At 41.1% G+C, this 12,931-nt stretch overlaps 1 protein-coding gene across 2 annotated transcripts in view; it reads left to right on the top strand.

The window, feature by feature from the left end:
• LOC140737860 (palmitoyltransferase ZDHHC2-like) overlaps positions 1-12,931 on the top strand; it is a 91,291-nt gene that overhangs the window by 43,575 nt on the left and 34,785 nt on the right. For both annotated transcript variants that reach the window (XM_073064593.1, XM_073064594.1), the window contains one exon: positions 10,559-10,691. In XM_073064593.1, coding sequence (XP_072920694.1) covers positions 10,559-10,691 — 133 coding nt within the window. The remainder of the gene's footprint in view (positions 1-10,558; positions 10,692-12,931) is intronic.

The following is a 12,931-nucleotide window of genomic DNA, read 5'->3' as shown; positions in this document are numbered from 1 at the left end:
ACCCTCCTCTTTTGATTTATAATGCTGCAGCATTCTTATTAGGGAGAAAATTCTTCTGCTTCTTTAGTAATGTTTAATTACTGTGATGTGGTAGTCATATTGTCACAGTGTCTTTAACTGTAAGCTGTTCTAACCCAAAACTATTTTTGTTTCTGCTGGCTTTAGTGTCACCTGCATGTGGTACTGTCATTTCCAAACACTTCACAGCTGGAGAACATGTGGGACTTATTAAAGAAGGTTATGCCACCTAGTGCTTCAGTTATCCTGAGGACCTCATTAACAATCTAAGCAAGCAATAAATCAGGTTGATTTGCAGTCTAAACATAACTACACAACAACCTATATTTGTAGTGCCTTTAGTATATACTAAGCATAACACAGTTCAAATCCTGACACCATATACAGTACTTTTTACAATTTCTACGCTTCAACGACAACAATCTGAAATTGAACAAAACTACTCAGAAACTTGATGTCATTGTAATTCTGTACTGAGCTTTACATCACCCATCCTTACTATTATTAGGAACTGGATATTTCTACTTTGGTAATACTGTCTTATTGACCGACTCTGCCTTTGCCTTAGTTCAACGTGAAACCATGCCTCTACAACCTCTGTACTCCAGGCCCTCAATAAATATGAGGCCGTCTACATCTAATTTCCATCTCCACTGTGCTTGGGGACTTAAACAACACTTCGATTGAAATTCTCCCCCTTGTTTTCAGATCTTTTCATAGCCTTTACCTTTCCTACTTCTGTACCTTCTAACAGAGCTACAACCTTTGGAAATAGCTTTACTCCTCCAATTTTGGTACTGAGCATCCGTGAATTGAAATGTTCCAATATAAACTTGCACAGAGTATTAAAAGAAAAGAGCAGGTTTAGGGCCTGAAGACCCTTTAAGAACATAAGAAACAGGAGCAGGAGTAGGCCATCTGGATTGTTGAATCTGCTCCCACCATTCAATAAGACCATGGCTGGTCCAGCCATGACTCATCTCCATTTACCTGCCTTTAATTCATAGCCCCTAATTCCCCTACTATGTAAAAATCTAAATGTGTCATAAATATATTTGATGAGATAGCCTCTGCTGCTTCTTTGTCAGAGAATTCCTCAGATTCACTACTGTCTAGGTAAACCATCTCTATCCTAAACCTACTCCTCTGAATCTAGTTTCTTAGTTTTAGTCTCACTTACCAGTGGAAACAAAATTCCTGCTTGAATCTTATCTATCCCCTTCATAATTTTATATCTTTCTATAAGATCCCTTCTCGTTCTTCTGAATTTTGATGAGTATAGTCCCAAGCAACTCAATCTCTCCATATAGCTAATCTCTCTTCTCTGGAATCAACCCAATAAACCTTCCACATATGGTCTCTAAAGCCAGTGTAACATCCCTGCTCATAAATTGAAACACTCTATCAGTGAAGGCCTTCTTGATAACCTCCTGCACCTGCAAACCAACTTTTTGTGATTCATGCACAAGTATTCCCAGTTCCCTCTGCACAACAGCATGCTACAATCTTTAACCATTTAAATAATAATCTGATCTTGTATTTTTTTTCTTTCCAAGTGGATAGTCATGTATATACCAATATTGTATTCCCTCTGCCAGACCCCTGCCCATTAACTGAACCAATCCATATCTCTTTGCAGACTCTCCGCAACCACTGCTCAGTTGGCTTTTCCACTCAATTTAGTGTCATCAGCAAACTTACATATGCTATACACAGTTTCCCCTTCCAAATCTTTAATGCTTATCATGAACAGTTGTGGCCCAGCACTGATTGCTGCAATACTCCGCTCCCCACTGATCGCCAACCAGAGCAACATCCACTAATTGCAGCTTTCTGCCTTCTAATGGTTAATCAATCCATGCCAGTACATTACCCGCAACTCCATGGCTCCTTGTGGATAAATCTTTTATGTGACACCTTATTGAACAACACCTGGAAATCCAAGTATACATCATCCACCCTTTGAGTATATTCCCCTGTTCAATCAGCTTATTTTATATTAGCCATTTTCCTACCCCACCTACAAGTTGCCTTAATAATTCTAGATTCCAGAAATCTATCCATCTGTCAGACTTGAATATACTCATCAACCAAACCATCACAGGCATCTGGGGTAGGGAATTCTAAAGATTGTAACACTATGAAGAGGCCTCTTCTCAACCCAGAACACACTGACTGAACCCTTGTCCTGAGATCTTGATCAGGATGCTCTAGCCAAGAGAAACTCTAGCTAAGGATCCTACTGTGCAATCCTCGGGAATTTTCAGTGGTTTGATGTCATCCCCTCTCCTTCTGAACTACTAACAATATGAATCTGTACCACTTCCTCTCTTCATAGGAGAGCCCTCGCATCTCAGCATTCAGTCTGGTCAACCTGCACAGAAGCCCATAAACAAGTATGCATTGTGGTGTCATAATCATAGTTTCCTGGGATAACATTACCAAAGCAATACATGTATGGTCTCATGAAGCCAAAGAGGTCTGATTTAGGGTTCCACGTTCAATCTGTACCATATTAGAACATAGAAAAGTACAGCACAGGGAATGGCCTTTTGGACCACCATGTCTGGGCCATTTGTAATTCCAATCTAAGCTAATCCAATCTATGTGCATATGATCCATATCCCCCTCTTCCATGCCTGTTCATGTATGTGACTGAATGTTCTTTAAACATTGCTTTTGTATCTGCTTCTACCACCTCTCATCAGCACTCTCTAGGCATGCACCATTCTCTATATTTTAAAAAAAACTTGCCCCGCTAGTCTTCTACATAGTCAAAAACATTTCCCGTCTCACCTTAAACCTATGCTTTGTCATATTTGGTATCCCCATTCTGGGGAAAAAGGCTTACTATCTATGACCTTCATAATGTTATGTAAGTCTACCACCTTGGCCTCTGACTCTCCATAAAGAACATTCCAAGTTTGTCTAACCTCATAGCTGATGCAGTCCAATCAAGACAGCATCCTGGTGAAACTCTTCTGCAACCTCTACAAAGTCTGCCCATCCTTCTTGTAGTTAGCCAACCAGAACTCAAATAACAGTCCAAATGGAGCCAAATCTAGAGCTGAAACATGACTTTCCAGTTTTAACACTCAATTCCCTGACCAATGAAGACATGCTTGCCATGTCTTCCTAACACACCACCGATTTGCGTTGTACTTCTTGCACCCCAAGGTTCCACCAAATATCAATGTACCTTAAAGTCTTGCCTTGTATACTTTTCCCTTGCATTTGATCTTCCAAAATGCCCCACACTTGTCTGGATTAAGCTCCCATCTGCCATTTCTCCACCCATATTTCCAGCTAATCTATATCCTGCTGTATCCTTTGACAACCTTGCTCACTATCCACAGCTTCACCAAATGTCATTTCACCTGCAAACTTACTAATCACCTACATTATAATTCAAATCATTAAAATATATTACAAGCAACTGAGGCCCCAACATAGATCCGTGAGGAACACCATTGATCATAGACCTCCAGTCAGAAAAACATCCCTCAACTACTACTGTCTGTCTTCATTGATGAAGCCAATTTTGTATCCACTTTATCAACTCACCATGAATTCCAGGTGACTTAATCTTCTGGACCTTGTAAAATGCCTTAGTAAAGTCCACATCGACATTCATAGCCCTACCCTCTTGTCACTTCCTCAATGAACTCAATTCACATCTGTGAGACAACCTCCCTCTAACATCCATGCTTTGATTCACAAGAGTCACAGCTGTCATTCTCTTGAATAAGAGACCCAATTCCTATTGAAGGTCCTTGATGTAAAGTGTAAAGATAGACTTGATTCTAGATTACAGATGCAGATTGACTGATTGCATTGCTCAAATATTGATACTAATTCCTTCTCCCTCAATAATTCTTCCCAACTGCTGCCCTTTCCTCAGGAGGCTAGGATATCTCCAGAAGGCAAATTTTTCTAAAACCATATGATTAAGTACATGGACAGGAGGGTTGGGAAGGGGCTATGTGCTAAGTGCAGGGAAATGGAACTAACTTAGTGGGAACCATGGTTGACACAGACATGTTGCGTGAAGAGCTATTTCTATGACTTTATAAGACATACGGCCCATTTTGGTCAAGCTGTGAATATAGTAGTTATTAACAGTTATAAATCATATTTGGTATAAACAACTGATTGGCCATATTTACTGTGAGTTTCCCTACATTAGACCTAACAGAATGTGAATTTAATGCATACATTCTCCTAGACCAGGGGATCCCATCTGGTTTTTTTTGCCATGGACCCCTACCATTAACCAACGGTTCCATGGACCCTAGGTTGTGAACCCCTATCTTAGACCAAGGTCTGTTATATTTGCATATATTTCCTTGACCTTTGTTTCTGAGTAGATAGAAAATTCAACACTGGTGGATGTAGCTCATCTGTGCCTGGCCCTGTAGCAAGACAACAAAAATATAATGCCTTAAAAATAATAAAACACTCTCTTCCAAAACAAATTGGCATTAATCCAGATAAAATTATACTGGGATTACAAAACTTTAGCATAATAATTTATGTCTGGAAATTTAGAAATTTAGCACTGGTATTTTTCAGCAACACATTTCTGTAAATCATTTTTTTTTAACATTTGAAACCATTTCTTGATCAAATAGTGCCAATCCAGAAATTTGACCTAGCATATCTGGTCATGGATCATCCAAACATATCTGGCACAATTTCTGTAACTCACTTCAGATGATACCATTTACCATACAATGCCTGTTGGGATGCCAGGAACGTCATCATTCATCAATATTTTGGAGATGTATCAAATTCCACTAAAGAATACTGAGGCAATTCTCACATAATATGACAAAAAAAGCTTCGGAGAAGTTGTTCCATCTGCCTTTGTTATATTTATATTAGCACAGTGACAGTCTTAGGTGAGTCACTGAACCCAATGATGTGGGAAGAGAAAGTAATGGAAATGGATGCATTAAGATTCCTTCAAAAGTGAATAATTTCAGTGCTGTATAGTCATTAACTAATTCAACACAACTATATAACCGTATAACGATTACAGCATGGAAACAGGCCATCTTGGCCATTCTAGTCCCTGCCGAATGCTTACTCTCACCTAGTCCCACTGGCCCGCACTGAGCCTATAACCCTCTATTCCTTTCCTGTCCATATACCTATCCAATTTTACTTTAAATGACAATACCAAACCTGCCTCTACCACTTCAAATGGAAGCTCGTTCCACACAGCTACAACTCTCTGAGTAAAGAAATTCCCCCTCGTGTTACCCTGAAACTTTTGCCCCCTAACTCTCAACTCATGTCCTCTTGTTTGAATCTCCCCTACTCTCAATGGAAAAATCCTATCTACGTCAACTCTATCTATCCCCCTCATAATTTTAAATACCTCGATCAAGTCCCCCCTCAACCTTCTACGCTCCAAAGAATAAAGACCTAACTTGTTCAACCTTTCACTGTAACTTAGGTGATGAAACCCAGGTAACATTCTAATAAAACTTCTCTCTATTTTGTTGACATCTTTCCTATAATTCGGTGACCAGAACTGTACACAATACTCCAAATTCGGCCTTACAAATGCCTTGTACAATTTTAACATTCCATCCCAACTCCTATACTCAATGCTCTGATTTATAAAGGCCAGCATACCAAAAGCTTTCTTCGCCAGCCTATCCACATGAGATTCCACCTTCAGTGAACTACGCACCATTATTCCTTGATCACTCTGTTCTACTGCATTCTGCAATGCCCTACTATTTACCATGTATGTCCTATTTGGATTATTCCTACCAAAATGTAGCACCTCACACTTATCAGTATTAAACTTCATCTGCCATCATTCAGCCCACTCTTCTAACTGGCCTAAATCTCTCTGCAAGCTTTGAAAACCTACTTCATTATCCACAACACCACCTACCTTAGTATCATCTGCATACTTACTAATCCAATTTACCACCCCATCATCCAGATCATTAATGTAAATGACAAACAACATTGGACTCAATACATTGGATACTCAATGTACCCTGAGGTACATCACTATTCACTGGCCTCCAACCTGACAAACAGTTATCCACCACTACTCTCTGGCATCTCCCATCCAGCCAGTGTTGAATCCATTTTATTACTTCAATATTAATACCTAATGATTGAACCATCCTAACTAACCTTCCGTGTGGAACCTTGTCAAAGGCCTTACTGAAGTCCATATAGACAACATCCACTGCTTTACCCTCGTCAACTTTCCTCATAACCTCTTCAAAAAATTCAATAAGATATGTCAAACATGACCTTCCATGCACAAATCCATGCTGACTGTTCCTATTCAGACCCCTCTCTATCCAGATAATTATGTTACTTTCCATTAATTTACCCACCAGTGACGTCAAACTGACAGGCCTATAATTGCTAGGTTTACTCTTAGAACCCTTTTTAAACAATGGAACCACATGAGCAATACGCCAATTTTCTGGCACCATCCCCGTTTCTAATGACATTTGAAATATTTCTGTCAGAGCCCCTGCTATTTCTACACTAACTTCCCTCAAGGTCCTAGGGAACATCCTGTCAGGACCTAGAGATTTATCCACTTTTATATTCCTTAAAAGCACCAGTACTTCCTCCTCTTTAATCAGCATAGTTTCCATAACTTCCCTACTTGTTTCCCTTACCTTACACAATTCAATATCCTTCTCCTTAGTGAATACCAAAGAAAAGAAATTGTTCAAAATCTCCCCCATCTCTTTCGGCTCCACACATAGCTGTGATTCTCTAAGGGACCAATTTTATCCCTCACTAACCTTTTGCTATTAATATAACTGTAGAAACTCTTTGGATTTATTTTCACCTTACTTGCCAAAACAACCTTGTATCTTTTAGCTTTTCTAATTTCTTTCTTAAGATTCTTCTTACATTCTTTATATTCCTCGAGCACCTCATTTACTCCATGATGCCTATATTTATTGTAGATATCTCTCTTTTTCTTAACCAAGTTTCCAATATCCCTTGAAAACCATGGCTCTCTCAAACTTTTAACCTTTCCTTTCAACCTAGCAGGAACATAAAGATTCTGTACCCTCAAAATTTTACCTTTAAATGACCTCCATTTCTCTATTACAGGGGTGTCAAACTCATTTTAGGTCACGGGCCAGATTGAGCAAAATGCAGCTTCATGCGGGCCGGATCAGTTGGACGCGTGCGAACTCAGCTTTCGTTGCCTCCATTTTTTCAGCCTGCTCTCATGTGTCTCAGTCTCTGCTATAACTACAAAGTGTTTCACTTTACAAATTCCGTTTCTTATGAAGAAGACTGCCGAGCAAGACTGCCGAATAAACACTAAAAACCCTGAAAACCTGGTACCTGAATAAACTCAGCATTAGCCATATCATACGCCATAGGCGCTTCGATTACTGGAGCCAGCTTTAATAGTAATTAGATATTATCTCGCGGGCCAAAGATAATTCCACCGCGGGCCGGATTTGGCCCGCGGGCCTTGAGTTTGACATATATGCTCTATTACATCCTTCCCATAAAATAAATTGTCCCAATCCACTCCTTCTAAATCCTTGTGTATCTCCTCAAGGTTAGCCTTTCTCCAATCAAAAATCTCAACCCTGGGTCCAGTCCTATCCTTCTCCATAATTATATTGAAACTAATGGTATTGTGATCACTGGACCCGAAGTGCTCCCCAACACATACCTCCGTCACCTGACCTATTTCATTCCCTAACAGAAGATCCAACACTGCCCTTTCTCTAGTCGGTACCTCTATGTATTGCTGCAAAAAACTATCCTGCACACATTTTACAAACTCCAAACCATTCATCCCTTTTACAGTATGGGCTTCCCAGTCTATGTGTGGAAAATTAAAATCTCCCAAAATCACAAAACTGTGCTTACTACAAATATCCACTATCTCCTTGCAAATTTGCTGCTCCAATTCTCGCTCCCCATTAGGTGGTCTATAATACACCCCTATAAGTGTTACTACACCTTTCCCATTCCTCAATTCCACCCAAATAGTCTCCCTAGATGAACCCTCTAATCTATCCTGCTAGAGCACCGCTGTAATATTTTCTCTGACAAGCAACGCAACGCCTCCCCCTCTTGTCCCTCCGATTCTATCACACCTGAAGCAACGAAATCCAGGAATATTTAGTTGCAAATCACACCCCTTCTGCAACCATGTTTCACTACTAGCTACAACATCATATTTCCAGGTATCAATCCACGCTCTAAGCTCATCCACCTTTCTTACAATGCTCCTAGCATTAAAATAAATGCATTTAAGAAATTCTCCACCTCCTCCTCTCTGTTTATCTCTAACAGTACAAAGAACTTTACTGTCTTCTTTTTCTTCCTTCTCCCATACATCTGTTCCTATACTCTGGTTCCCCTCCCCCCCATATCTAGTTTAAATCCACTGGAGCTTCTCTAGCAAACCTACCTGCAAGAATATTTGTCCCCCTCCAGTTCAGATGTAAACCGTCCTGCCGGAACAGGTCCCACCTTCCCTGGAAAACTGCCCAATTATCTATAAATCTGAAGCCCTCCCTCCAGCACCATGTCTTCAGCCACGTGTTGATCTGCACTATCTTACTATTTCTAAACCCACCTGCACGTGGCACTGGTAGCAATCCGGAGATTGCTATCCTGGAGGTCCTGTCCTTTAACTTGGCACCTAGCTCCCTAAACTCACCTTTCAGGACCTCCCCACTCTTCCTACCCACGTCATTGGTCCCTACATGGACCACGACATCCGGCTGCTCACCCTCCCTCTTGAGAATACTGAGAACTCGATCTGAGATATCGCGGACCCTGGCACCATGGAGGCAACAGACCATCCGGGATTCTCGATCTCTTCCATAGAACCTCCTATCTGTCCCCCTAACTTTCGAATCCCCTATCACTACTGCTCTCCTCTTTCCCCTCCTTCCCTTCTGAGCTGAGGGTCCAGTCTCGGTGCCAGAGATGCAACCACTGCAACTTGTCCCTGGTAGGTCGTCCCCACCAATAGTATCCAAAACGGTATACTTATTGTTGATGGGAACAGCCACAGGGGTGCTCTGCTCTTCCTGTCTATTCCCCTTCCCTATCCTGACAGTCACCCAACTACCTGTCTCCTGACTCCTAGGGGTGACTATCTCCCTGAAACTCCTGTCTATTTCTGCCTCTGCCTCCCGAATGATCTGAAGTTCATCCAGCTCCAGCTCCATTTCCCTAACACGGTTTGTCAGGAGCTGCAGCTGGATGCACCTTTTGCAGGTGTAGTCATCAGGGACAGCTGTGCTCGCCCTGACTTCCCACATACTGCAAACGGAGCACTGGACTGCCCTAGCTGCTGCCTCCATTACCTACTCCTAAGCTAATTAGATTAATTAAAGGAGCTTACCCGGCCTTACCTCACCTGGATTGAAGCTCGTACTCAGCCTATGCTCACTAAATTCTCCCACTGATCTCAGAGGCCGACCTTCACGCGCTTGCGCAGTCATGCCCCGTTCAACCTCGCCGAAGCCTGTTCTTGCCGAAGCCTGATTGAGCCAAAGCCATCCCACTCTGCCTCAGTCCGCTACGACGATGGCCACTGTATATGGCGGTCTTTCTTTTAAACCTTTGGCGCGCTGCGTCACACGCCTGCGCAGTCTAATCCCTTTGCTCCGATCAGTTAAAAAAAACAGCTTCTCTCTGAGCTTCTTTTACCTCTTCCCTCTTTGCCTCTTGCTTCGATTTAATAAACCAACTTACTAATTTCATTAACTCTGAAAAGAAAGAAGTTAAATCAAACTAAATTGTAACTTCTTAAAAGAACATTGGCAATAGTATGTTTCATCTCAGAGTTGTGGAAAGACAAACATGCTGTAATCATAGCAGTAGTGAGAATTAGGTTTGACCCCACGAGTTGCAGAGCTTCTGATTTTAGGCTTTTAAAAATGCAATTCCCCATATAGAGGGTGCCAGGAATGGACAGCCTAGGGCTGCTTGAAGGTTTACAACATTAGTCATGAACAAGACAATGTTGGGGAATAATCTAATTAAGCTGTCCCATTTTTGAAGGTTATTTGCATGTGATTATTGATGGAGAAATCGGAATTAGATTATAAGTTATTCATGAATGAAGGGAAGAGGCAGTTTTTAGAAACATACAAAACCTACAGCACAGTACAGGCCCTTCAGTCTGCAGTGCTGTGTCAAACATGTACTTTTTCTATGGGGAATAATAAAGGAAATTTGGAACCTTTTCATACTCGTCTTAAGAATACATCTGCTTGGTTAATTGAAATTTTCAAGAGCTTCAGTAGGTTTATTTTAAGTGTAGGTAATGTATGCTAATGGATGAAAGGCTAGGTGATTGTGGTTGAGGTACAGATAATCATAATACAGTAAAATGGCCAACTCCTCCTCCTGTATTCCCGTGGCGTAGAAAAGATATGCAAAGCAGATCAGTTTCTGCAATGTATAGTTGCAAAATTACATATAGAAAGTACAACCTTGTTTTCTGTGTTTCCGGCATATTGTTACCCTTTTCTTTCTTTCTCCCCTTCCCCAGAATGGCCTACCAGACACCCAAGCTAAGTTCCACATCATGTTCCTGTTCTTTGCAGCTGCCATGTTCTCCGTCAGCCTGTCCTCTCTGTTTGGCTACCATTGCTGGTTAGTCAGTAAGAACAGGTCTACATTAGGTAAGATGGAATTTCTCTACTAAATATTTGTTGATGTTGAATTTTTAAATAATTAGGTTGGAGCAAGATTGGACAATCTACAACAAAGAAAAATAAAATCTCTGTTTTTGGTGGTATTTTTGGACTTAAAATTTAATGGGTTGCAGAAATATTCTGCACAATAACGTATATCAGAGGTTTAGGGTGAGTGTGTCAAAGTCCACAGAGAAGACTAAATACATCAAAACTCCAGTTCCTAACCTGGTGTTTATCTCCTATTCTCTCCAGCCAGATTGCTAGTTCAACAAGCTCCTGTAGGTATCTGCAGTGAAATTAAAACAGGTCAATAAGGATGGGACATCATGAAGACCAGACATTCTCTATGCTACTGCACCTGCAAAATTCAAACAGGTACAGCACAGAGCCCAATAGAATTATCTCCACTCCCGTCCTTAGATTGGCCGTTATCCCAATATTCAGGCACTGTGAGAATAATAAAGTGAAAAACAAAAATAGTACTGAAGAAAATGTGAGATGGTACATGTACCTGGGCAGGTGTAGTTCAGGCAGCGTCCTGGTAAATGTCTTCTGCACCCTCTCTAAAGCCTTGAAATCCTTTCTGTTATGGGGTGACCAGAACTGAATGGAATACTCCAGATGCAGTCTAATAAATATCAACTAAGAAAGGCAAACGTACCATATGCCACCTTCACCACTCTATCAATTTGTACAAAGCCATTTGGCTAGATTAAACTCCATCTGCTATTTTCCACCCTTTATCTGAAACTGATCTATATCCCACTTTATTCTTTGCCGGTCAGTCATCTATGTTATCCACAACACCACCTATCTTCATATCATCCTCAAACTTACTAACCTATCTAGCTACATTTTCATCCAGGTCATTTATATCACAAACAGCAGAGGTCCCAGTACAGATCCCTGTGGAATACCACTAATTAAGACGCATTCGGTCTTCCAGCAAAACCTTCAGCAAGAATAAGCCCCTTCACCTACCACCCTCTGTTGGCTATGGACAAGCCATTTCTGAATCCAAATTGCCAAATCACCATTGACCAAATACATCTTCATTTTCTGGATGATCCTCCTATGAGGGACCTTGTCAAACACCTGAATAAAGTCCATGTAGACAACATCTACAACTCTACCTTCATCAATCATCCACATCACCTTGTCAAAAAAACTCAGTTAAGTTAGCAGACACGACTTGCCTCACACAAAGCTATGCCAGCTCTCCCTAATTAGGCCATGGTTTTCCAAATGCTCATAAATCTTATCTCAAAAAATTTCCTCCAGTAACTTCCTCACTGACGTGAGACTCACTGGTCTGTTGTTTCCAGGATTATCCCTGGTTCCTCTCTTGAACAATGGAACAGTATTAGCATCTTAACAGTCCTCTGGGACCTTGTCTGTGTCTAGAGAGGACATGAGGATGGTGGTGAAGGCCCCAGCAATCTCTTCACTTGCCTCTTTTATAACCTAAGGTATATCCCATCAGACCCTGGGGACTTAATCACCTATAAAGCTCTTTAAGAGACCCAACACAACTTGCTCCTTTACATCAAAATGCCCTAGCATATTAAGACTCTTGACACTGATCTGCCTATCTTCCACTTTCTTCTACTTGATTAATACATACATAGAGTACTCAACCACATCCAAGCAAGTGGTCCCACTCTTTCCCTAGTTGTCCTCTTGCTGCTGATGTATGCATAGAAAACCTTTGGACTGTCTTAAATCCTATTTGCCAAGGACTTTTCATGCCCCCTCCTGGCTTTCCTAATCTCCTTCTTGAGTTCTTTTCTGGCTTCTTTATAATCCCCAGGACTCTGTTTGATCCTAGCTTCCTAAGTTTTACATGCTTTTCCTTTCTCTTCTTGACTAAATTCATCACCTCCCTCAACATCCAGGTTCTCTTACGTTGCCTTCCTTGTCCTTCCTTCTGAGTAGAATCTACCTGTTTGCAGTTCGTCTTTAAACACCTTCCACATGTCGAGTGTGGACTTGCCCAAAAACAACAGTTCCCAATTAACTCTCCCGAGTTCTACCCTAATACTCCTGTAATTTGCCCTGCTTCAATTTAATACTCTCTCGCTAGGTCCATCCATACTTATCTATAGCTATCTTGAAAGTTAAGCATTTGTGCTCACTGTTCCCTAACTGCTCATCCACTGAAAGGTTGGACACCTGGCCAGGTTCATAACCCAACACCAGACTCAGTAGAACCCCTCCTCTTGTTG

The sequence above is a fragment of the Hemitrygon akajei genome, chromosome 13 (genome assembly GCF_048418815.1).
Source record: "Hemitrygon akajei chromosome 13, sHemAka1.3, whole genome shotgun sequence".
NCBI lineage: Eukaryota > Metazoa > Chordata > Chondrichthyes > Myliobatiformes > Dasyatidae > Hemitrygon > Hemitrygon akajei.
The sequence above is the reverse complement of the archived record's forward strand: the minus strand, read 5'-3'. Positions and strand labels throughout refer to the sequence as shown.